Below are 25,648 nucleotides of genomic sequence, written 5' to 3' on the forward strand. Positions count from 1 at the left end.
GTGATGAACAAACTATTGACACAGCAACTATTCACTGAGCGCTAATGTTAGCCTGTTAGCCCGCATAGCTTCCATTCATTTGTTCTCCTGAAAATCATTTTTGAAACAACACTGTTTTCTGAACTTCACATCGTCAGACTGAAGCAGCGTTTTGGTTTATTGCTGCCTCGGGAACAAACTTGTCATTTCCCCGTTTTTTCCTCTCTATCTCCAGGTAGCTAACTTGTTAGCTCACAGTTGGCAGCAACTTAAAGCTTCGGAGGAATCTATTTAGGGATGTCCAACAAAATATGTCCAAAGAGTTGAAAATACATGTCACAGCTACAATCAGCTGATTGGCAGTGAGAGGTGAATGAGAGGTGTAGGTTTGTGTTGTTTGCAGGGTGCTGATGAAAAGTGACTCATCTTTCATTCACAAAGAGCGACTGGTGCGTTTCTGCCTCAGACATTGTTAATTTGAATCGATGATTATGAGGATGTCAAAGTTTAATGGTGATGTTTGTTGTTGAAAGGAGGGGAGATAAATCCCGACTGTGTGTGTCCACAGAGACAGAGAAGCAATGGCGGCAGCCTCTAAGTCAGCGCTCCAGGAAGAATGTCAACTATTCCCAGGATAACGCTTCCTGCTTCAGTGCCATGCTGCCATCTCACGCCTATGGAGGGATTACGGTGACACTTTACTGTTGCTCCACGGACACCGCCGCTCATAATCCCTCAAGAACCATCATGAGGTACTGTTAATGGACCTCAACCTGAACATGAAGAGTCCTCCGCAGAAATAATGAGACCGAGATGTGAGTCAAATCTTGAAAGTTTAACAATAGTTAGACCAACATGTCTGTTCTGAAAGGGTCTCCAAACGTGGGCACCAGCCCATGACAATGTCTGACGTCATCTGGCCAATCGCGTGCAGCCCCACCTCAAAACATGGTGGCATTTTATGAACTGACCCTGAACCTGTTCAGCCTGTTTATTCATGTGTCCGTTGTAAGTGTACCTGGAGAGCTAGCTTGGTGTTAGCTGTAGTTTCCTGTCATGAGCAGGCCAAGTGACAGAGCCATTCAAATGCAAACTGCATTGCAGGGCACTTGGACCTGATCATTGGGGCCCTGAGGATCAGGGGGGTGGAGGAGCTGAGGGGGCCCCGCCTGTCATGGGTAGGAAATGGACAAAAGAAAAGTAACGTTACAGTAACACGAACTACAAACCCCAAAACAATAGAGTTCTAGTTGCGCTGTTGCAAAAACTAAATTCCTAAATGGGGGTGGCCCGGTGGAGCAGTGGTCCTCCCTGTGGCCCCCATCAAGAAGGTTGTGGGTGGAGCAGTGGTCCTCCCTGTGGCCCCCAGCAAGAAGGTTGTGGGTGGAGCCCCGGCTGCAGCACGGGGTCTTTCTGGGTGAGTCTCCATGTTCTCCCTGTTCCTGCTGGGTTCTCTCTGGTACTCCAGCTTCCTCCACAGTCCAAAGACATCAAGAGGGACCAGGTTAATCCAGACTCTAAATTGACCGTAGGCGTGGCTGGGAGAGCCAATGGTTGTCTGTCTCTATGTGTTGGCCCTGCCATGGACTGGTGACCTGTCCAGGGGGAAGGCTGCTGGGATAGGCTCCACTCCAGATATTCACACTGTTGATTGAGTGTTGTTACACTCTCCTCTAATAACACGACAGACGAACTAAAATCGTTATCTTTCCTTGTGCTTGTCAGTGTGTGGCGTGTATATTGCGTCATTTCCGAGAGAACCCGAGTTCAACAAAACAAAACAAATCCACGCACTAAGCTACCAGCTCGGAGCCGACCAGCAGATGCATGAAGGGGCGAAGCTCAGCGACCACCGGAGTGACGATGCGCCCGTGAATCAGCGCGGCGGGGGCTCGTGCTAGCGGGCTAAAGGCGGCGCGCCACCATGAATCTGAGAGGACTTTTCCAGGACTTTAACCCCAGGTAACGATGCTAACGACTAGCCCTAGCTGTTAGCTTGCGTCCGTTAGCATCGCTTGGCTTGATAATGTTGGTCATGTCGCAACCGAACATCCGCTCGAGCTTCAAATATTTAACGAACTCGTTTTCCGCCTGCTGAGCAGCGCATTGTGTTTGTTAATACGTCAAATGCTGAAGACGACGCGACGGGCTGGCTGAGCTAGGCCTAGCTAACATGTTAGCGTGCTAACGGAGCGCGCTAACAGGGGGAGGGAGTAACCGAGCCATTCGGGAAGTGTCTTGGGCGTGTGTCAACTGTTTATGTGCTTTTTTATACGGAGACGTATCCGGGAAACATGAAACTCTCTTATCCATGTTGATGTCATGTAGTTGGACACGTGATGATGTCACTTGTCTTCAAGTGGAGCCGTGATCTGACCTACGAACTGCCATTGATGCGCTTCACCGTGCAGCGTGTGTGACCCTTCCAGCTAACGGGGACATTTGTCTCTCCAGTAAGTTCCTGATCTACTCGTGCCTGCTTCTCTTCTCCGTCCTCTTATCCTTGAGGCTGGATGGAATCCTCCAGTGGAGCTACTGGGCCGTCTTCACCCCCATATGGCTATGGAAGCTGCTGGTTATCATCGGGGCCTCGGTGGGCACCGGGGTCTGGGCCCACAACCCCCAGTACAGGTAGAACAAGTGTAACAGATATATTATTAATAAAGCCTCCATGATGTCATGGTGATTAGGGACTTGGACCACAGAGGAATTCTCTGATGTGTGTGTGTGTGTGTGTGTGTGTGTGTGTGTGTGTGTGTGTGTGTGTGTGTGTGTGTCAGGGCGGAGGGGGAGACCTGTGTGGAGTTCAAGGCCATGCTGATTGCTGTGGGGCTTCACGTGCTGCTGCTGATGTTCGAGGTGTTGGTCTGCGACCGTGTCGAGAGGGGGAACTACTTCTGGCTCCTCGTCTTCATGCCACTCTTCTTCGTTTCGCCTGTCTCTGTAGCAGCCTGCGTCTGGGGGTTCAGACACGACCGCTCCCTTGAGGTAGGACATCTGAAGAGGAATCTGGTAGAAGGCCCACCCCCAGCTCCATCCAGGTCAGTTAGAATGAATGTGAGTGTCCTGAGCGGAGATGAAGATGAGCCTCTGACATGCCAGCAGTTACAACCATCGTCATCTAACCACCGGTCCGATTCTGTCCGTTATCGTATGCAGGACATGAGTCCTCTGGATGGGGGGTGAGGTGAAAGGGCCTCTCCTGAAGGGTTATTTGGTGGTGCTTGAGATACGGGCATGGCAAGATGATCTCTGGAGTGAATCCTGAACAGCTGCAGATGTCCTCCTCATCTCTTCCTTCTGTCTCTCCTTTTCCTCCTCTTCCTCAGCTGGAGGTGCTGTGTTCAGTGAACATCCTCCAGTTCATCTTCATCGCTCTGAGGCTGGACAGGATCATCAACTGGCCCTGGCTGGTGAGACACTTCCTGTCTTTGATTGCTCCTCCACCATGTGACCATCATGGAGGCCAGTCACATCATCCTCTGACACTTGTGGGTGTGTGCACTGCAGGTGGTGTGCGTTCCACTCTGGATCCTCATGTCCTTCCTCTGCCTCGTCGTTCTCTATTACATCATCTGGTCAGTGCTCTTCCTTCGCTCCATCGACATCATTGCAGAGCAGCGGCGAACTCACATCACCATGGCGATCAGCTGGATGACCATTGTTGTCCCCCTTCTCACCTTCGAGGTGACATGTCACTGGTTACATCTCGTTTGTTCTGTAAACCCTGAACCCAGTCACTTGTGAGTTGTGTCCTCTATACACATGATCCTCAGCACGTATGTTTACACGGCTACGCACAACCTGCCGCTGTCTTCACCTTGATCAATTCACCTGAACACTCCTGCAGGCTCTCGTGTCCCTGTTGAAACTGCTGGTGGTCCATGTGGACCAGGTCCAGCCTCTGGCCTGCGTGTGCATCACCGAGTCTGAAGTGTCATGTGCTCAGGCAGATGGGAGGTGTGGGGACCACCTTCAGAGAAAAGCGTGTCTTTGCTTTTGTCATGTATTTGCTAACAACCTACAATTCTGGAGAAGTGGTTGCAGCGAGTCCCTTGGTTGAGTGGGTCTGGAGTTTACCTCTGGGACGCCCTCCAACGCCAACACGGAGACACACGTCACACAGCAGCTGGAGGTGAACCTCCTCAATGAGATGCATCTGGACGTGCAGCTGTGTGATGCATTGTGCTCCTCCAATGGAGGTGAGGGATCCAGCTTGGTGCCTGGAGAATGAGCTGGCATGAGTCATTCAACCCTCTTGTTGCAGCGAGGGATGTCCCGATCCGGTCTGAAGGGCGGGAAATTGGGCCGATCCTTGCGTTTGTGGGAGATAACAGATCACCGGAGAAGATGAGTCACACTCATTAGCGTCACTCACCTGTAGCTGCTGACAGGGACTCTTCACGTCTGACATCAAAGCTTAGAACTCCTGTGGGACACCACAAAGGGGGGATTTGTCAAGAGAATCGTGAAGAAGCTGCTTCACCGCCCCTATAATGTACAAGCAGATGAACCCAGTCAAAACACACAGGCGCGAGGAGAGGAAATGGGTCGAGATTTTCCTTCTCTACAGAACAGCTGATCAGCTGGTCCTACCTGAGTCCTCCTGACTCGTAGCACTGGTTTATTCATGTCGACGTGCAGTCTGTTAGTTCACGGCACTAACCTGATACCCAGGTACCCATGAGCACCCCCCTAGGAGCAACATGCTGGTTTTCCTCTAAAGCCGGCGTGTCGTTGCAGCTGTCTAGGAATTTTCACCTTTACGGAGCAGACCTGGATCTTTGGCATGTGCTGATAGATCCAGGCCATTGTGAGTATTATTACTGTGCAGTGTTTGTCTCTGACTCAGTACAGTCTGGCGGGTCTCCTGAAGTGATTGACATGCACCTTGTATGCATCCACCATTACACAGACTTTTAACCATTGCACTGATAGCATGAACCTTCAGGGTTAGCGGTTGGTTCAGTGGTTAAGGTGGACGCCCCGGTTAGGGGTTGAACCGTCAAGTGTACACACCGGATCGGTTTGAATAACGATAATGTAGTGCAGCTGTGCATCGGCAGATGGGATCACATTGGCAGATGGGATCACATCAGCAGACAGCCAGATGATGTGCTTGTTCATGGAGGTTCATAGAAGGAGGGAGGTTCTACAGCTGCTCCACTAGGACAGAGGCAGCAGGGACGGGTGGACAGATTTGGAGACACACAGAAACCTGACTGCACTTGAGTTGACTTGAGCAGAAACCCTCCTGCATAGGAGCCCAGTTTGCCACAGCATTGCTGTCAGTGTGAATAGATTTGATGTGACTTATTGGCCAGCCAGTTTTATGGTATTTCCTGTCATAATTCATTGCACCCGAGTGTGTTACGACCTTTATAGCACCACCTACTGGTCAAAAGTGCCTGCAGAGTGTTACAGTATGTCTGTCAAATGGCAATGACCCCTGACAGTTTAATGCCAGTGTCAGGATTTGGTCGGGAGAACGGTGCAGCCTGCCTCTTTTCTCAGCCACGTGTTTTTATCCTGATTTGTCTCGTATGGCTTCATTGTCTGTGGTGGTGGTACAAATGGCCGTGTTCAGGCGGCAATTCATGTTATTTATATTAATAAACTGTAACATTTCAAAGACATGCACATGCTGGTGTGTGCACATGTACACAGAACAGAACTTGTGAATATTTAGTTGCTTCCTGTGCCTCTTCAGATCCTCCTGGTGCACAAACTGGACGGCCACAACAACCTGAGCTACGTGTGCGTGTTCGTACCCCTCTGGCTCTCGCTGCTCACGCTCATGGCCACCACCTTTGGCCAGAAGGGCGGGAACCACTGTAAGTATCCTACACTCTCATTTTCCCCACAATTACCGCAGAGACAGGGGACCTAACCTGACCTAAGCACACCGAATGACGATAGACCCCAACTTCAGCAAAAACTGCTGAACCGGCGAGTTATCGTTAATTGGCTTTTATAGAGGCGTCAACTTTTTACATCATTGGCTTTTTGTCACTGAAGAAGTCTGGATATCTTAGCCCAGGTAAGACCAAGGGAGTCAAAACCACATTCATTCTCTTCTCATGAAGATTTTGTGATCATACAAGCTGGCTCAAAATGAGTGAACTACTCCTTTAAGTTGCTCATTTACACATTTTCTAATATTTTGAACATAAGGCAGCATAGAAATGGGCCAATCACAGTTGGGGTCCACCTAGTGTCCTCCCTTTTGAAAGGGTGATGTGTTACAGCTGCCTTCCATGTTCATCGCTTTTTAACTCTGTGGAGAGACAGAAATATTTGCAATGGGACCTGCAATGAGCTGGGCTTCCACCTTCAAGAAGTAAGGGTCAGATCCAGGACGTCGCCATCCCAGACAGCCTGTAGACTGGCAGCAGCAGTGTTAGGAAGGAAAATCAAACAAGTTGATTCATGTGTGAGTTTCTTTTAATTGGTATTTTTGGCTGTGGTGGTTGGACAATAACATCAATGCCTTGGTGTGTCTTCAGGGTGGTTTGGCATCCGAAAGGACTTCTGTCACTTCCTTTTGGAGCTCCTCCCTTTCCTGCGGGAGTATGGAAATGTGTCCTATGACCTCCAACGCAGCAATGACCCTGAAGCAGCAGAGGACCTGCCTGTCCCTGAGCCACCTCCAAAGATCGCCCCCATGTTCCATAAGAAGACTGGTGTGGTGATCACTCAGAGCCCGGGGAAATACTTTGTGCCACCACCCAAACTGTGCATCGACATGCCCGACTAATGGCGTGGCCGCGACAGTGGGCGGGTACTGCTGCAGCGAGGTGTTGAAGCCAGAACAATGGCGCTGCTCTTGAAAGGATTTGGTCCCCTCATTTCCACTCAGCGTGGAGTCCAGGTTGACACTGCTTTGGTGACGGATCCTTTCGAAGGTGTCACTGGCCGAGCTGTGGCGCCTGGCACCACGGTGCCTGAACAGACGAGTCAACTCACACTCTCTCCTTCTGAGGATTGAAAGCGTTTCAGAGGGATGGCGAGTTGATTCATCAGACCAACATAAATATTTGACTCAAACTTGACTTTAGGGACCACCCAGCTAAAGACAGGACCACCTGACCTGCTGCTGAGCTCACATGACCCGCATGTGCTCCTCCATACTCACCTTCGATGACGCCTACGATACCTTCCTATGTAAAAAATGCTTCCAGACGTTAAGCGATGGCGATGACTGCTTGGGCATCGAGGAGTCTTGGTCCTCGGGTTTGATTGGACACTGAAATGAGTGACTTTCCTCTGAAATCTTCACATAAATATTTGACTTTCAATGACATAAAAGCTCAAATGACCAACAATAAATTAAGCCAGTGAAAAGAAAGGTCCCCTACGAACCCTGCATTGGCCTCGTTTGTGTCTGCTGAGTTTGGAAGCATTTTAGCATCCAGCGTGTTTACTTCTCATTTCAACACCTAGCAATCGGACATTTGACAAGGGTTCTTATTTTTCTGATCTGAAAAGCCAGTCCTGTGACATGCAGTCCAAACAAGTTTGCACTGCTCAGAAAATTGGCATTAACAGGACTTCCTGCTCTCCCCTCTGCTGGTTGAAAGTGGTATTGCCAGCTTGATCCAAAACAAAAACAGCACCTTGGGTTCCTGTTTATTTCTGTTTTGTTTTGTGAATGAAAGAAGTTCTGGGGACCAGGAATGTGGGACTGATATGATCACGGGTTACCAAGTCAAATTCAGAAGAAAGTCTCCATGGCCTTTTTCTTGTTAATACATCGATAATAGCAAGTACATTTGTTTGGGGAAAAAAACACCATTCAAAAATAAACTTTATTAATACATGTAAGAATATTTGAACATACAAATGATAGCAGCAGCTCTGTGTTTGGTTTGATCATGAAAACAGCATCATCGTAATGGAAGTGTGTTTGTGTGGTGGATGGGGGGCTGATGGGGGTCTGTGACGGCGGGGTCTACCACAGTGCTCCTTGGCTGCAGTAGAGCTGGTACAGTGTGCGGCTCAGAGCAGGACCCAGGTTTCTGAAGATGAAGCAACAATAACAGTCACCCTGGTTCCTTTCAGAGGGGAACCAGCTCTTTAAATGTGACCTACCTCTGCAGCTTCCCATAGCGGATGCAGGCGAGGAGCTTTTCTTTCTCTGTCTCGCTGTCACACTGATCGTATGCTGCCAAAAGACTGAGAGGTGAGAAATTGATAAGTTTGTCATTCGCTTCCTCTACGACCATCTTCTGAGGTGCAAGTATTCTTTAGTCCCTTTAGGTGTTGTTCACAAACAAACCGTAGGCCATACAGAATGCCAATGTAGGAGAAACAGCACGGGCATCACGTGTTACCTGTGTGGCGTGCAGTATTGCTCCTGTATGGCGGCAGCTTTATCGCCAGACAAGCTGCTGACCTGCATCAGTTGGCGGGCGAACACTTCTCCAATTGTCTGCGTCTGGAACGAACAGTGTGTTGAGGGGTTGTTCCCGCCCATTTGTTGCAGCATCATTTTTCCAGTACAGTGTGGTCCCGTACCCACACCGAGGATCAAACGCTCCTGTATCCGTGTGTTCATGATCGTGCCTTCTAGGACTGCAAGTTCCTGCAGCACAAGCACATACACACCTTGTTCTTCATGGCTCCGTCGTTGAACTCAGTGAAGGACATTAGTGAGCAGGAAGGGAAGTCCCCACGGTTACCATCGCCATCCAGCTCTCGGGAACGACATGTCAGCACACAATTCTGAAACGTGGGACATGCAGACCTCAGAGGGAGGGCTTGATCATTTGGTGTGAATGAAAGAGTTTAGTTTGGAAGGGAACAAGGACAGTTGTTCAGATGATGTCATCACCACATCAGTCATGTCAAAGAAGGACAGGTCAAGTGTGTGTTTGTGTCACCTGGTACAGATTGGTCAGGTGTCGTGTCATGATGGTCAGGTAGGCTGCTGACTCCCTCACATCCTGGACTCTCTTTACAAAGAAGCCATCGACCACCTGACACACAGGACAGGTGACCCATCATTTCCTTTATTAAACTCTGATCAACTGAAGTTCTTGTGCTGGGCCCAAACACCTGAGGATCACCTGATCTGATGAGACAGGTACCCTGGATGGCACCACCCTGGCCCCCAGCACCACCGTAGGAACCTAGCAGTTCTCTTTGACCAGGACCCTTTAACTCCCACATTCAACAAACCTCCAGGACGCCTTCTTCCATCTACGTAACATCGCTAAGATCAGACACATCCTGGCTCAAGAAGACGCAGAAAAACTAGTCCCTGCTTTTGTCACTTCCAGGCTGGATTACTGCACCTCCCTCCTACCAGGCTGGACTAATAAGTCCCTAAAGACTCTCCAGCTGGTCCAGAACGCTGCTGCCCCCCTGACTAGAACTGGTAGCAGAGACCAGGTCTCTCCTGGACTGCTTCTCTGCATGGCTCCCTGTCAGATTCAGAACAGAATTTAAAATTCTCCTTCTACCATCAAAGTCCTCAACAGTCAGGCTCCTTCATCCCTGACAGAGCTCCTAGTCCCCTATGATCCAGCTAGAACCCTTCACTCCCAGGATGCAGGGTTCCTGCTGGTTCCTAGAGTTCTAACAGTAGAATGGAGCCAGAGCCTTCAGCTATCAGGCTCCCCTCCTGTGGAACCGTCTCCCAGTTTCAGTCCAGGACCCAGACCCCCTCTCTAGGTTTAAGAGCAGACTTAAGACCTCCTTTTTGATCAGGCCTATAGTCAGGACTGCTTAGGCTGGCCCTTAGATCTGCTGCTATAGGCTCAGACTGCTGGGATCTCCCATGATGCACTGGGCTTCTCTCTCCTCCTGTACTCGTACTGACTTGTCTTCTTCTCCAAAGTATATCAGTAATCTCAATTCTGTACTAGCATTAGCATCAGCATTGTGTTTGCTAGTACGTAATTAACCCTATTATGCTGAAGTTGATTGTTTGAGTCCCCTGTAGATGTGATTATTGGTGGCTAGTTTACTGTTGCTGTTCGTGACTTCACCCTCCCGTCCTCTGTCTATGTCTTTCTCTCTGCTCGTCTTTCTCCTGTCTTGTTCATGTCCCTATCTGTCTGTTATTCTCTCAATCCTTTCTCTGTCTCTGTTCCGCTCTTCTGTCTCTCCTCTGTCTTTGTCTCTGTCCTCCATATCTCTCTCCATTCTCTTTGGCTGTCCCTCTCTTTTCTGTCTCTGTCTCCTCTCCATCTTTGTCTCTGTCCCTGTCCTCCATCTCTCTGTCCCTCCAGCAGGTCAAAGCAGAGTCCGTCACAGTACAGCACAGCACAGTCCGTCCCCACTGATCCTGGATCTGCTCCACCTTTCTGCTGGTAAAGGAAGGTTTTCGTCTCTGCTGTCTCAGATGTGCTGGTTCATAGAAGGAGGGAGGTTCTACACCTGCTTTACTAGGAGGGAGGTTCTACACCTGCTCTACTAGGAGGGAGGTTCTACACCTGCTCTACTAGGAGGGAGGTTCTACACCTGCTTTACTAGGAGGGAGGTTCTACACCTGCTTTACTAGGAGGGAGGTTCTTTACCTGCTCTACTAGGAGGGAGGTTCTACACCTGCTCTACTAGGAGGGAGGTTCTTTACCTGCGCTACTAGGAGGGAGGTTCTACACCTGCTCTACTAGGAGGTTGGTTCTACACCTGACCTACTAGGAGGGAGGTTCTTTACCTGCGCTACTAGGAGGGAGGTTCTTCACCTGCTCTACTAGGAGGGAGGTTCTACACCTGCTTTACTAGGAGGGAGGTTCTACACCTGCTTTACTAGGAGGGAGGTTCTTTACCTGCTCTACTAGGAGGGAGGTTCTACACCTGCTCTACTAGGAGGGAGGTTCTTTACCTGCGCTACTAGGAGGGAGGTTCTACACCTGCTCTACTAGGAGGTTGGTTCTACACCTGACCTACTAGGAGGGAGGTTCTTTACCTGCGCTACTAGGAGGGAGGTTCTTCACCTGCTCTACTAGGAGGGAGGTTCTACACCTGCTTTACTAGGAGGGAGGTTCTACACCTGCTTTACTAGGAGGGAGGTTCTTTACCTGCTCTACTAGGAGGGAGGTTCTACACCTGCTCTACTAGGAGGGAGGTTCTTTACCTGCGCTACTAGGAGGGAGGTTCTACACCTGCTTTACTAGGAGGGAGGTTCTTTACCTGCTCTACTAGGAGGGAGGTTCTACACCTGCTCTACTAGGAGGGAGGTTCTTTACCTGCGCTACTAGGAGGGAGGTTCTACACCTGCTTTACTAGGAGGGAGGTTCTACACCTGCTTTACTAGGAGGGAGGTTCTTTACCTGCTCTACTAGGAGGGAGGTTCTACACCTGCTCTACTAGGAGGGAGGTTCTACACCTGCTCTACTAGGAGGGAGGTTCTTTACCTGCGCTACTAGGAGGGAGGTTCTACACCTGCTTTACTAGGAGGGAGGTTCTACACCTGCTTTACTAGGAGGGAGGTTCTACACCTGCTTTACTAGGAGGGAGGTTCTTTACCTGCTCTACTAGGAGGGAGGTTCTACACCTGCTCTACTAGGAGGGAGGTTCTTTACCTGCGCTACTAGGAGGGAGGTTCTTCACCTGCGCTACTAGGAGGGAGGTTCTTCACCTGCTCTACTAGGAGGGAGGTTCTACACCTGCTCCTCTAGGTGGGAGGTTCTACACCTGCTCTACTAGGAGGGAGGTTCTACACCTGCTCTACTAGGAGGGAGGTTCTACACCTGCTCTACTAGGACTTCGGGTGTGTGTAAGAGAGAGACACCTGTGTGTTGGTGATGGCCTGCTGCAGCGTCGTCTCAGGTAAACTCAGGTGTGACACTACGTTGCCACACTCCTCGACCAGGTAGATGGGCTTATGGAGGCCACACCTCTTGAGTCGGAACTGACGGAGGTAGAGAGAGAAAGTCTTGACTAGGCTCCACCCACTAAGATGAGCACCAGGAAGATTTGAAATCCGTAAGACAGGAAGCAAAACTTGCTAATTTGACCTCTGACCTTCTGCTCTCTGAAGCGTCCGTCAAGAATGCTGCCACACAGGTCGTCCATCCTCTTCCTCTCAATGATGTAATCCAGGACCAGCTCTCTGCGCGTGGGGGCTCGCAACTGACCTGCGGAGGGTTTGGAGACCACTATCTCACATGTCTTATGACATCATTGTTGACGGTTCCTCACTGAGGGGCGTAACCCTTCAAAGGGCTCAGTACCTGAAACAGGTGCCACCTTCTCACAAGCCAACCAAAGGAAGTCCCCGACATTCAGCTTCCTGATGTCAAAGTTCACGCCGTTCCTCTGCAGCTCTTTGACCAGCTCCTGCTTCCGGTGGCCAGCACCGCTACACACACACACACACACACAGAACTGCTTTGCTGTCCTTGTTAGGACATTTCACTAACCCGACTACATGTGGACTGTCTAACCGGAACCTTCATCAGGAACTCAGAAATGACATTTTACTACATTATGATGGTATTTGGTCCCTGTAATTACTAGAGGTCCTGATACTCCACCCTCCCCACACCCACACACTCTGTTACCCACGTGGTCTCGATGGTGTCAACACAGAGGATGATGTCATAGGTTCCAGGAAGAAGAGCTCCTCCGCCCAGCGACTCACTAGGTGTCCTTGGGGAGGGTTAGAGGTCATTAAAAGAATTGTTTTCATTGCTCTTGTGGATGAGTGAAGAAGACTCACTGTGTTCTGGCCTCTTCATCATCACTGAGAGTGAGATCGACAGCAGCGGGACCCTCCTCCTTGCCCCCTCTAGCCCCGTCTGGACCCCCTTCAGTCTCTTGCTCAACGGCCTCCAGTCGCTCCGCCAGAGCAGCGCCTTTTTCTGTCAGTGAATACCTGGGAGAGACACCGGCACCAGCCGGCCGCTGTCAGCACCACTAGCCTGGAGTCAGGCTTGTGTCTCTGTCAGTGTGTGTTGTTAGACTAGGGGTGGGCAACCGCGTGCCATGGTGGGCAACCATGTGCCATGGAGGGCCGTGTGTGTGCAGGTTGTTGGCACATGGTTGCTCACCCCTGGGTTAGAAGTATGTGTGTGTGTGGTACCGTGCAGGGTTGTGCGTCTTCACCAGCAGGTTCTTCTGGATCAGAGTGCTGACTGAGCTCCAGGCTGTGTATGTGCTCCCGAGGTCTGGCTGGGAGCACACAAACAGGTGTTCATGGTGAGGTGGTGTTAGGTTTCAGCGAGTGGTGTGGCAGCGTGCGACGTAGTGCTGCGTGGCATCATGTGGCATGGCAGGGTGGCAGCAGTGTGTGGTGTGGACCGTGATTGACGTACCCTGGTGAAGGACTTGTCACAGAGACGCTGCGCTTCAGCCTGGAGCTCCATCTTTGACATGAAACCTTTATTTCCTGGCACCTGGACGGAGATGCACGTGGTTACTGGGGTCTCACCAAGATGCCAAAAATTCTCACATGGGCCAAACATCACCTTCGACTATGTTCACCATAACGAGGTGGTGGACGGCGCCATTGGAGAATGGGGATGGAGAAGAATCCAGGAGCAGCGTAACCAGTGACAGCACAGACATACCTGAGATTGTCTGAAGAGGGCGAGCAGCACGGCGTGACCTCCTGACCGCCTCTGGGGCACGTACGCCCTGGTGCTTCTCCTCCCCCTCCTCCTTCTCCCTTCTCCTCCATCATTCTTCTGCAGGTTGAGACATCACACCATTAAAAACACTTTCACACCGCAGACCATTCTTCGTTCATGAAAACTGTTATGGTTCTCATTCAGCGGGCGGGTATTTACCCCTCCGGAGGGAGGCAGAGTGCAGCTCTCTTCTCTGGCAGGGGGGGGCGCTCCTTCAGAGCCGGCGTGGACGGGAGCGCCTGATCCTGTCACAGGTTTGCAGGAAATGATGTCATGACCACCTTGGTCCCGCTCACCGCGATGTCTCTGCAGCTTCGCGTCCAGGATCCGAACGATGCCGTCCCCGAAGTTCTGAAGAATCTTCGCCTCTTGAGCGCTTCGGAGCGGGAGCGGATACTTGAGCAGCGAGCTGATGGCCTGGCGAAAGACCCGCGCGCACACGCATGCGCACATTAGTTCACATTTCGATTCTTCTGCGGTTCCATTTTCAAATCCGTTCATCCCTCACCTTCTGGTAGGTGTGCTGGGTCTTACGGCCTCGCTCTCTCGCCTCATCGCGGAGCTCCGTCAGCCACTTCAGGAACAGCGGGTTCGGACAGGAGGGCAGAGTTCGTTTCCGACCCAGACGGACCGGTTTCGAGGCCTGCAGCATCGTTATGGATCCAACGGAGGGAAACGAGACGGAAGAAGATGCCGGCGCCTGACATTCAAAGACAAAGATCACGTCTTCCTCGGTCGGTGACGTCACCAGCCGAAGGCGGCAAAACTACATTACGAACACTGACACCTGGCGGCGACACTCCGCGTTTCGTTTTCCTTGTTACTCATTCATGGTTTTTGTTACGTTTTGCATTTCAGTTCACATGTATTTATTTATTTTAAGAATTGATGTTAAATTGGTTTACCGTTTTATAAGAAGACAAATACATAGAGAGGCGAGAAATAGAATCGTGAACTTGTCACACAATCAGTTAATTAATGGCAAGGCTTTATTTTATTTTGGTGCTTTGTAAATGGTGTATTCTTATTTATTGGGTCATTTCTTTCTTTTTACTTTTATGACATGAGTTATCATTTTATTTCATCCAGTTGGTGCAGTTCAGTTTCCATACTGTTGGCCGGTCGTCTCCACATGCCCTCCAGCTAAAGAGAAGACTGGAATCCTCCAACAAGACCTGACAGAGACCAGGAATCCAACCTCGCCCTCCCACCACCTCGTCTCTCGCTGCACTGCAGCACTCAGCCACAGCACAATGAAGAAACACCATAATTAACATGTTTATGGCCTCCACCAGCACTGCTGTACCTCTACTGTGACACCAACAATATCAAAATGAAGACCCCAGGCACGATCCTGATCTACCTGGGGGGGGGGGGGGGGGGGGATTCTCACCTGTGAACCCATCCCTCCATGTTCCCCCTCTCCTCCTGTTGAGGGTGGTGGGGGTGGAGCCTATCCCAGCAGCCTTCCCCCTGGACAGGTCACCAGTCCATGGCAGGGCCAACACATAGAGACAGACAACCATTGGCTCTCCCAGCCACGCCTACGGTCAATTTAGAGTCTGGATTAACCTGGTCCCCTCTTGATGTCTTTGGACTCTTACTAGAAAACCCAACAGTCACTCACACTCAGACCCCCGGACCTAGTGACCCGCATAGATCAACAACCCACCAATGAACCACCTGAACCCCAGTTTGAGCCAACAACTTTCATGTGACCTCAAAGACTGTGAAACCCAGAGCTCCCATTTGACAGTGGATATGTTAGAGGGCCACACCCATACAGGGTCTGAATAGCCAGCGTCTCCCCACCAAAGACTAGGAGTGAAGTAGCCTTTTGATGAGAGGACAAACGGCGTTAAAATAAACAGCGTTACTTCTTCAAAGTAATGTGCCCAACACTGCCTACGACACGGCACTGAAGACAGACCATGACCTGGATGACTGGGAGTCTTCACCAGCTTGAACACTACGCTTCCAGATTGCTGCTGGTTCCTAGTTTCCCAAAGCAGAATTCCTCTCTTTCTCTCTCTGTCCCTTTTCCATCACCGTGCTGCCACTCACCTGAGAGCCTTGACAGATATTCCTGACCAGTTCAGGATCAAACTGATGACCTCTGTACCAAGAACACCTTGTTCCCCAAAACCAGCTGAGTTGGGAAAAAACACGAGTTGCATACATTTATTTATTCATGTATTTATAATTATATTTTATGTAAGTATGTGTACATACATATGTGTATGTACACATATGTAAATATGTACACATACATATATATATATGTACACAGATATAGACATGTACACACATACATAGATATGTACACATAGATATGTACACACATATGAACACATAGATATAAACATGTATAAAAATGTACATAGATATGTACACACATACATAGATATGTACACATAGATATGGACACACATATGAACACATAGATATAAACATGTATAAAATGTACATAGATATGTACACACATACATAGATATGTACACATATATAGATATGTACACACATATATAGACATGTACACACATACATAGATATGTACACATAGATATAAACATGTATATATGTACACATACATATATATACATATATAGATATGTAAACATAGATATGTACACACACATATATACACACCCAGATATGTTCACACACATTACACACAGATATGTACACACACATAGATATGTACACACACATATCTACACACACATGTACACACAGATATGTACACACACATGTACACACATACACAGATATGTACACACTCATGTACACACACAGATATGTACACACATGTACACATATGTACACACACATATGTACACACATGTACACACACACATCACTCCCTATGATGAAGAAAGTTCTTTTTAATAGAAAATGCCAACATGCGTCTATTGTGTCACTTCAGTTTCACATTCACTCTCTCATCTCTTTTGACAGCAGAGCCCAGATCCAGGCTCACATTCATCCATTCATACGTATTTCACTCTGGTTTTTCTTGTGATTTTATTCTTGCCATCATATGTTCAAGTCCACGCCCATCCTCATCATCCCTTTGTCCCTCCCCCTCTTCACTGGCCCGCTGACCCACTGGTGTCGTCACTGTCAGCTCCTTGGGGCGAGCCAGGAGCCGACTCTGCCTCTCCTGCTCCTGCCACGCCTCCTGCTCGCCTTGCCACCTTCACCTTCAGCAGGGCACTGTTGGGGTGGAGCGAGTGGAGGTGGAGCTGCAGCTCGTCCTGAGTTGCCGCCGTGTGGCCGCACTCCTCGCACACGTACAGCTTGTTGCGACGTTCCTTGTAGGCGTACTTGAGGGTGACGCTGTGGATCTTCTTCATGTGCGATTCCAGCGAGCAGCGCTGCGTGAACGCCTTGTCACACAGACTGCATTTGTAGGGACGGACACCTAAAGAAACAAGTCACACATGTCATGAGCTTCCAAAGTGTGCCGGGTGTGTGAGCTTGTTGGTGGGATGTGGCTACCTGTATGTGTGCGCACGTGGCGTTTGAGGTCAAAGGTGTCATTAAAGCCTTTCCCACAGAAGCTGCACAGGTGCTTCTTGGTCTCGTTATGACACTTGACGTGTCGGTTTAACATTCGCTGGTACTGAAACGTCTTCTGGCAAACCTGAATGCCACAACATCAATATGGTCACAGGTAGGTTTCTATACACACACACACACACACACACACACACATACATATGTGTGTGTGTATATATATATACATACATACATACACACATATGTATGTATGTATGTATATATATATATATATATATATACATACATACATACACACATATGTATGTATGTATGTATGTATATATATATATATATATATATATATATATATATATATATATATATATATATATATATATATAATACACACACACACGCACGTGTGTGTGTGTGCTAGAGTGAGAGAATGACATTTCTAATTTTTCAGCCCACATATAAATGAAGCCATTTTGTGTGGCTGAAGTTTCCAACATCAAACAGTAACGGAGGCGCTTCCTGATGCCCATCGATCTTTGGCGTCCACATGCGGGTGTCTAGTCAATATTGTATCAAAATTCTTATAATAGCAGAACACCTCACTGATGCAGTAGAAAAATACTTCAAAATTCCAGATATTTAAATACCTGACAGACAAACACTGCTGATCGAGTCACGGCAGGGACCCCTTTCAGGGAGGCAGGGGTTGTCAAGGCAACTGGCATCACAGTGTCGTGAGGAGTGAGTGAAGACAGAGCAGGGACAGGAGGAAGAGGAGCAGGCTGAGAAGGAAGCTCGCCGGTGGTCACCTGTGGCACGCAGACGGAAACACAACCTCCGTTATAGAACTGACTTTATTTTACTATCATATGAAACTTGAATTTCCTTCAAAAATAAATGGATGTTTCCTCAAAGAAAAGCAAACATTTTAAGTAAGTTGTCCCACAAATATCAAAATCATCATTTGAATGTTTGGGTATGCAAAAGTATTTTTTCTTTTCTTATATTTGACAAAGTTTATGGCCGTAAACTACTGACATCATCACTACCTTCATTTTGGCTCGGACATAAGTGGAGCCAGTCTGTGACCTCCTCCTGACTTCTGACCTCTGGTCCTGTGACACTGCCAGGCTCTGGGGTCGACCCAACACCGTACTGGACGGCAGCTCAGCCGATGTGTGTGTGTCGGAAAGAGACTGTTTGGTGAGGCAGAGTGGCATTGTCTCAGCGGGGCTGGCCTCCGCCTCCATCAGGACGGATGGAGGGAAGATAGAGACTGGAGGGAAAGGGGAAGTGACATCAGTAGGACCGTCGCATGGCTTCCACCAGCATTCAAACAAACATTCAGGAATCGTCTTATTTTTGTTTTACTGTTTTGTTTTCCATGGATGTGAATACAATATCAGCTGCACCACACTTCAATCAAATCAGATGAAATGACTCCTCATTTGAGGAATGCCCCCCCCCCCCCCCAACACATGCACCACCACATTTGCTACAAATTATGATGGTTGGTCTTTGATAGTACGTCCCGGCTGTGTAGAGATCAGCCCAGCTGGTTCTGGTTCTTTGGTGACAACCAGACATGTAATTTAACCTTGTATTGTTTGTTCATTACCCCTCCCACCCAAACACAAATTTGTGTGTGTGTGTGTGTGAGAGAGAGAGAACCCCTTTCCCTCAGTCACCCAGCCATGAAACAGAGAGAGAGAGAGAAATGATGTTCATATTTCTGTTCTTTAACAACAGCTGGGAGAAAGAGTCAACAATCTGTTATTAACTTTATCAGATGTGTGTGTGTTTGCTAAAGGTGTGTGTGTGTGTGTGTGTGTGTGTAAGCAGCAGTCAGGTCCGTTACATTTCCTCCCCTCCAATAAACATTAACCTGACAGCAGTGCTGGATCAGACGGGACAGCGAGGGCGGGAAACAACACACCACAGACGCATCGTTATCACGCTACACACATCTACAAGCAATATATGGCAGGGGTTCTATAGGTGGAACGTTCTATGGCAAAAAAGGTTCTATAGGGGGACTTCTAAGGGGGCATTCTTTGGGGGGAATGATCTATAGGGGTTCATCTATGGAAGGCGTTCTATGGGGTTGTTCTATTGGGGGACTTCTCTAGAGGGAATGTTCTATGCGGGAACGTTCTATAGGGGGAACATTTTGTTGTGAGAATATTATATAGGAGGAACATTTAATAGAGGGAACTTTCTATACGGAGGATGTTCCATGGGGGGCCACTATCAGGGGATGTTCTATGGGGGGACTTCTGTCGGAGGAATGTTATGTAGCAGAAGTTTATATAGGCGGCATATTAAATAGCGGAACATTCTCTAAGAAAACATTCTATGGGGGAGTGTTCTATTGGAGGAACGTGACGTCGAGGTAACTTTATATAAGAGGAATGTCAAACCGAGCAAACATTATATAGGGAAGACGTTCTATGGGGGGATGTTCTATCGGAGGAACATTTTGGAGCAGGAATGTTTTATTGGAGAATTATGATATAGCACAGGAAATTCTATAGGGGAACATTCTACATGGGTAACGTCCTACAGGAGGAACGTTCTATAGGGGGAGTATAAATTGAGGCAACATTCAATAAAGGGAACAGGAAATATGCTGTATGTTTTATATACGTTCAGAAGAGGTGTTTAGTTCCAAGTCAGCTAAGATGATGTCACTGCTCTTCTGTCAAGCCCCTCCCACTGACCCCCAAACTCAGCAACACTCAGCTTTTGACAGCAATGGGAACAGGTTTAGTCACCAGCCACGTTGGGGGTCACATGACCCTGCAGCTGATATGTGTATTTATTGACTCTGATCAGCATTGGTGGCAACACAAAACCAGGAGAGGTCAATCATGTGAGGCAGTTTCTGGTGCTTCAGGTCTCAGACTCACGTGTGACGAGCGGGCAGAGCCCTGATATCAACACATGTCCCACACACAAAGTTAACTGTCAGTTCCACCAACGACGCTCTGACGTGGTTGGGTTGGCGCTACATTGGAGAACAGTACTACTACTACTACTACTACTGCGAGAGTAACCCTAGCCCGCTGCTGCTACAGTAACAGTACTAATACGACTGTTACAGGACTACTGCTGCTACAGTATCAGTACCACTACTGCAGCTACAGTAACAGTACCACTACTGCTGCTACAGTAACAGTACCACTACTGCTGCTACAGTATCAGTACCACTACTGCTGCTACAGTAACAGTACCACTACTGCTGCTACAGTATCAGTACCAATACTGCTGCTACAGTAACAGTACCACTACTGCTGCTTCAGTATCAGTACCACTACTGCTGCTACAGTAACAGTACCACTACTGCTGCTACAGTATCAGTACCACTACTGCTGCTACAGTAACAGTACTAATACGACTGTTACAGGACTACTGCTGCTACAGTATCAGTACCACTACTGCTGCTACAGTATCAGTACCACTACTGCTGCTACAGTAACAGTACCACTACTGCTGCTACAGTATCAGTACCACTACTGCTGCTACAGTAACAGTACCACTACTGCTGCTACAGTATCAGTACCACTACTGCTGTTACAGTATCAGTACCACTACTGCTGCTACAGTATCAGTACCACTACTGCTGCTACAGTAACAGTGCCACTACTGCTGCTACAGTAACAGTGCCACTACTGCTGCTACAGTAACAGTACCACTACTGCTGCTACAGTAACAGTACCACTACTGCTGCTACAGTAACAGTACTCATACGACTGTTACAGGACTACTGCTGCTACAGTATCAGTACCACTACTGCAGCTACAGTAACAGTACCACTACTGCTGCTACAGTATCAGTACCACTACTGCTGTTACAGTATCAGTACCACTACTGCTGCTACAGTATCAGTACCACTACTGCTGCTACAGTAACAGTGCCACTACTGCTGCTACAGTAACAGTGCCACTACTGCTGCTACAGTAACAGTACCACTACTGCTGCTACAGTAACAGTACCCCTACTGCTGCTAAAGTATCAGTACCACTACTGCTGCTACAGTAACAGTACCACTACTGCTGCTACAGTATCAGTACCACTACTGCTGCTACAGTATCAGTACCACTACTGCTGCTACAGTAACAGTGCCACTACTGCTGCTACAGTATCAGTACCACTACTGCTGCTACAGTAACAGTGCCACTACTGCTGCTACAGTAACAGTACCACTACTGCTGCTACAGTAACAGTGCCACTACTGCTGCTACAGTAACAGTGCCACTACTGCTGCTACAGTAACAGTACCACTACTGCTGCTACAGTAACAGTACCACTACTGCTGCTACAGTATCAGTACCACTACTGCTGCCACAGTAACAGTACCACTACTGCTGCTACAGTAACAGTACCACTACTGCTGCTACAGTATCAGTACCACTACTGCTGCCACAGTAACAGTACCACTACTGCTGCTACAGTATCAGTACCAACAGTAACAGTACCACTACTGCTGCTACAAACCAAAGATGCTTCACTTTGATGCTGCTCTGACAGCAGGGGTCACTTCTCTCCAGCGAAGTGACAGCGATTGTGACCTTGAATTCAGCTTCTATGAGCTCATGCGGTTCTGAAACATCTGCGAGTGCACAGTGGGAAAGGGGTGTATGGTAGTTAGCTTCACAGCTAGCGCCTTGTGTTCATGGTGAAAAATACAACCAACGATGAACCCTCGTTCAAAGTGAAATTGCAAATTAGCTTCATTTAATCAAATTACACCTCATAATATTTTCCTCTATTACAACAAAGCTGTTGCTTCTTTGTCCTGGAAATCATTAAAGCACATTTGAAAACAGCGTTTATGAATATTCAAGTGCAATTACAAGTCTGCTTTTTAAATCCTTTCATCTCTGATGCAAATCAAAGCCAGTGATCAAAATCTCCCGATCAATGATCAATAAAGGCTAAACTACAAATGCAGTACCGATTGATCCTTTCCTGGATTTTTGTAGTAAGCTTGTCTCTTTCACCAACACTGACGTAGAGATCAGAAACCGGCCCGACTGGATGAGGATGAAAATAAACACTAAATTATCCAAAGTGAAGGCGTCTGTCTCCTGAACACGCCTGGCAATTACCGTTTCATACCTGACACACACACACACACACACACACACACACGTCAGGCTGGTACATCAAGTAACGGCACATACCAGAAGAGTTGGGACCGTTGAGGTTAGTGACTAGTCGTCCATCAAGTTCTCAGATGAAGAAGTAAACGTGTGTAAAAACAGAGCGAGCGATGTCCAGGTGTGAAGATCTAAATCAAACCTGCTGGAACACCTGAGAACTTGTTCAACTGTGTTCTGGTGAAGGAGCTTCAGCTCCTGCATGATGTAAAGGAGGTAACGGTTAGATGTGTGTGTGGGGGAGGGGGGGGGGCTTTTGGGTGTTGTCCGTTATTTGCCATCTGATACCTGACAATAAAATACTTCAACAATGGCGATTGTTCTCCACAGAGACGAGAATGAGGCTATGGAGGCCAACAGTTCTGTTAGGCAGTCACGTGATCTTCTGTGAGACCCTGAACTCAACACGTGCACGGAGAGGCCCAACGCTCTCATTCCACCTGTCAATCAATCAATCAATGATTCAGAAGTGTGATGAACAGTCACCGAGGAGCGGAGCCATCAGGGGTTGAAGGTCGATATGAAAGAAGAAACACACACACACACACACACACACACACACACACACACACACACACACACACACACACACACACTTACTTCAATCTCGTGAAATTCGAAGTTTCGAGTGCGTCGCTAACCGAGCAGTAACTCCGCCAGACTTCCCGTTATTCGGTGGTCCTGCAACACAAGACCTAATACCGCACTTCCGCTGGCTGAACGCATCCAACCAGCACCAGCACCGGAACCACAGACTGGCCCCGGTTCGAGGACTCACCTGGGATATACACGTCTCCTCGCTCGTGATCCGGCAGCTCGCTCCAGTTCCGCTTTCCCGGCGAAACGTTCGCCTTCTTCACCAGAAAGGCCCTCGGCATGCTCGAGTAACGGACCGGTACCGGGGCAGCCGCGAGCGTACGGAGAAAGTCACCTCAGGTAGGACACTCGAGGACAAAAAGGTGTTGGTCCCTTTCCTGCCTGGCGCCCGTTTGAAGGTTTTTTTCTTCGTCACACACCTTCAGCCGCTTCACCTCTCTGACGCGGAAAAGAAGGAAAGAAGAAGTGTGGAGGCGTCGAGCAGGTGAGTGCGCTCAGGTGAGCGAGCGGACAGGTAAAGACGAATCTTCGCACAACGCCTCCAAATAACGGGAGACACCCCCCCCCCCCCCCCCCACACACACACACACACACAGAGGTGGGTCAACCAGCAGCACAGGTACTCATTTAAAACCAAGAATCCAGCGCCAGCGCGCATGTGCGTCAGAAATAACGGTGACATCAAGATGAAGGCAGCCTGGGAGAGGCCTCCTGATACCTGCTGGACCGGTTTACCCTCCTCGGTGTCCCCACCTCTCATTCCGCTGTGGGGAAGGTGGAAAGCCACGAAGAAGAAGAAGAGGACACTTACACAATACAGATGCACAACATATGTCCACAAATGCAGCCTGCGGAGGCTCCTGGGCATTTTTAGACTCCGAGGCTCTTTGTTGCCTTTCCTTCATGTCTCATTCTACAAACATTTGGGAATTCTTCTGAAGAGTTTGTAGGGTTATTTATCTGAACAAACCCAAGCTCAAGTGACTTGTTGAGGTCAGAAACTGATTTGACATCAGCATCTGGCTCCTTTTTAGACGGTTACTTGTGGCTCCACTTGTGGTTCTTTCTTTGCTGCTTGTGGCGTCAGTTTTAGGTGTTTAACTGTAGATATTGTAGATAAATGTATTCATGTATTTACTTCAACTGTAGATAAATGTATTCATGTATTTGCTTCAACTGTAGATAAATGTATTCATGTATTTACTTCAACTGTAGTTTATTGTATTCATGTATTTACTTCAACTGTAGTTTAATGTATTCATGTATTTGCTTCAACTGTAGTTTAATGTATTCATGTATTTACTTCAACTGTAGATAAATGTATTCATGTATTTACTTCAACTGTAGTTTATTGTATTCATGTATTTACTTCAACTGTAGTTTAATGTATTCATGTATTTGCTTCAACTGTAGATAAATGTATTCATGTATTTACTTCAACTGTAGTTTATTGTATTCATGTATTTACTTCAACTGTAGTTTATTGTATTCATGTATTTACTTCAACTGTAGTTTAATGTATTCATGTATTTACTTCAACTGTAGTTTAATGTATTCATGTATTTACTTCAACTGTAGTTTATTGTATTCATGTATTTACTTCAACTGTAGTTTAATGTATTCATGTATTTACTTCAACTAGAGTGCAGGAAACACAGGCAGTGAAGCACAGTCCAGACTGTATCAGAGTGGACAGGTGAAAGGTCACAGCAGGGACTAGCAGGAGTGTAGCTCATGCTAGCATCACTCCCTCAAGCTAACTAAGTCAGAAGAGAGTCCACAGGATTGCTACGGTAGCAGGAAGTGGTGGGAGTCAGAAGTAGACAAGAGCAAGGTGGTGGATCAGGAGAAGAGAGGGTTTGATCTTCACAGCTGCAACAAGAAGTCCACGATGGAACAGGTGGTGCTGGCACGCCGTCAGACAGAAGAACCTGCAAAATAACACAAGATCAAAAATACACACTTGAAGCAGAAGCGATCACGTCAGCACCTCCTTGTATCACATGAACCTGGAGAGAGAGTGAGGTCGTTGGACTTCCTGCCCCAACGCCAGGGACGACGCGTCTGCGTGTGCTGACTCCAGGACAGGGAGACGACCTCCGGAGCTCTGGACTCTTTCCTGTTGGTCTGAATAAATTCTACTGAACCAACTGGAAGGAGTCCTCTCCAGATGTAGAACAGGGCAGTGGAGACTCTGTGGGTCCTTCTGACTGATTCATGATGACTTGTTGAAAAGTTCCTACACTATGTCACTACAGTTCCTATTACCAATGAAAATGTTCGTGTCATAGCAACACAAGCGTGAAGCTTTAATCTGAACCGTCATTCAGTCTGTTCCAGCCTTCAGGTGTCCTGCGATGAAGAGAACAGAAGAAGAGACCTTTCTCTGTCAGGTTTCAATGGGGGGAGCTGCTGAGCGAACAGAAGCTTTCGAGGTGTTCATGGGTTTGCATGCACAGTCGCTACCGCTGCCACGGTTACAGCTCCATTTGGTCAGGTAACTGGCAGACTGGTGTTGTCCCAGCTCACGAGGGCTCCAATGGATTTATGGATGGAGTGCGCCCATGTCCAGACTGCTCGGTGACGGTGTGCCTCTTGCAGCCGATTGACCTCAGACTTTCTTTCCATTTTTATTTCTGAATCAGGAAACCGAAACAGTCCAGTTGACTATGACTTCAGAGGTATCAGGACTGGGATGATTGAGAACCTTCACAGACTTTTGTGTCACATACCAAACAAGTTAGAGGGTGGCGTTGCTATCAAACTGTGAACATAAATTTGCATACTATCGGGGGGGGGGGGCATTGCTGG

At 48.2% G+C, this 25,648-nt stretch overlaps 3 protein-coding genes across 7 annotated transcripts; 1 reads left to right on the forward strand and 2 right to left on the reverse strand.

The window, feature by feature from the left end:
* The first annotated feature begins 549 nt into the window (after positions 1-549).
* On the forward strand, positions 550-7,824 carry tmem185a (transmembrane protein 185A). Of its 3 annotated transcripts, none has more exons than XM_086197421.1 (8): positions 550-794; positions 1,705-1,941; positions 2,434-2,610; positions 2,760-2,967; positions 3,309-3,392; positions 3,490-3,666; positions 5,690-5,813; positions 6,486-7,824. In XM_086197421.1, the coding sequence occupies exons 2-8, from the start codon at positions 1,904-1,906 to the stop codon at positions 6,734-6,736; spliced, it is 1,059 nt and encodes a 352-aa protein (XP_086053547.1). In that variant the 5' UTR covers positions 550-794; positions 1,705-1,903; the 3' UTR covers positions 6,737-7,824. The 3 variants fall into 3 exon arrangements, with proteins under 3 accessions (XP_086053547.1, XP_086053549.1, XP_086053548.1); XM_086197423.1 differs by lacking the exon at positions 550-794 and adding an exon at positions 1,245-1,396; XM_086197422.1 differs by lacking the exon at positions 550-794 and adding an exon at positions 1,398-1,483.
* Positions 7,769-14,460, reverse strand: mus81 (MUS81 structure-specific endonuclease subunit). Of its 2 annotated transcripts, XM_086197404.1 has the most exons (15): positions 14,068-14,458; positions 13,719-13,976; positions 13,500-13,616; positions 13,245-13,325; positions 13,013-13,101; positions 12,650-12,805; positions 12,496-12,579; positions 12,162-12,289; positions 11,953-12,065; positions 11,720-11,839; positions 8,862-8,957; positions 8,587-8,703; positions 8,313-8,416; positions 8,071-8,154; positions 7,769-7,997 (listed from the first exon to the last, which is right to left on the reverse strand). In XM_086197404.1, the coding sequence occupies exons 1-15, from the start codon at positions 14,209-14,211 to the stop codon at positions 7,931-7,933; spliced, it is 1,758 nt and encodes a 585-aa protein (XP_086053530.1). In that variant the 5' UTR covers positions 14,212-14,458; the 3' UTR covers positions 7,769-7,930. The 2 variants fall into 2 exon arrangements, with proteins under 2 accessions (XP_086053530.1, XP_086053531.1); XM_086197405.1 differs by lacking the exon at positions 8,862-8,957 and having other exon boundaries at positions 14,068-14,460.
* Positions 14,461-15,745: 1,285 nt separating this feature from the next.
* Positions 15,746-23,362, reverse strand: ovol1a (ovo-like zinc finger 1a). 2 transcript variants are annotated; one of them, XM_086197894.1, is made up of 5 exons: positions 22,841-23,008; positions 18,128-18,354; positions 17,726-17,887; positions 17,061-17,205; positions 15,746-16,983 (listed from the first exon to the last, which is right to left on the reverse strand). In XM_086197894.1, exons 2-5 carry the CDS (start codon positions 18,326-18,328, stop codon positions 16,649-16,651), a joined length of 843 nt encoding a protein of 280 aa, XP_086054020.1. In that variant the 5' UTR covers positions 18,329-18,354; positions 22,841-23,008; the 3' UTR covers positions 15,746-16,648. The 2 variants fall into 2 exon arrangements, with proteins under 2 accessions (XP_086054020.1, XP_086054019.1); XM_086197893.1 differs by lacking the exon at positions 22,841-23,008 and adding an exon at positions 23,019-23,362 and having other exon boundaries at positions 15,750-16,983.
* Between the last annotated feature and the right edge of the window lie 2,286 nt (positions 23,363-25,648).

Source organism: Aulostomus chinensis, chromosome 24 (genome assembly GCF_037954235.1).
Source record: "Aulostomus chinensis isolate RoL2024-O1b breed Wild chromosome 24, RoL_Achi_v1.0, whole genome shotgun sequence".
Lineage (NCBI taxonomy): Eukaryota > Metazoa > Chordata > Actinopteri > Syngnathiformes > Aulostomidae > Aulostomus > Aulostomus chinensis.

Coding starts and splice junctions, on each gene's coding strand:
- mus81 (XM_086197404.1), bottom strand. CDS start 14,211: ATGCTGCAGGCCTCGAAACCGGTCCGTCTGGGTCGGAAACGAACTCTG. Junction 12,580..12,649: donor GATGAAGAGGCCAGAACACA/GTGAGTCTTCTT, acceptor ACCCTCCCCAAG/GACACCTAGTGAGTCGCTGG. Junction 12,290..12,495: donor GTTGACACCATCGAGACCAC/GTGGGTAACAGA, acceptor GTGTGTGTGTAG/CGGTGCTGGCCACCGGAAGC.
- tmem185a (XM_086197421.1), top strand. CDS start 1,904: ATGAATCTGAGAGGACTTTTCCAGGACTTTAACCCCAG. Junction 1,942..2,433: donor TTCCAGGACTTTAACCCCAG/GTAACGATGCTA, acceptor TTGTCTCTCCAG/TAAGTTCCTGATCTACTCGT. Junction 5,814..6,485: donor CCAGAAGGGCGGGAACCACT/GTAAGTATCCTA, acceptor GTGTGTCTTCAG/GGTGGTTTGGCATCCGAAAG.
- ovol1a (XM_086197893.1), bottom strand. CDS start 23,118: ATGCCGAGGGCCTTTCTGGTGAAGAAGGCGAACGTTTCGCCGGGAAAG. Junction 17,888..18,127: donor ATGTCCGAGCCAAAATGAAG/GTAGTGATGATG, acceptor TGCGTGCCACAG/GTGACCACCGGCGAGCTTCC. Junction 16,984..17,060: donor CCACGTGCGCACACATACAG/GTAGCCACATCC, acceptor TTGTTTCTTTAG/GTGTCCGTCCCTACAAATGC.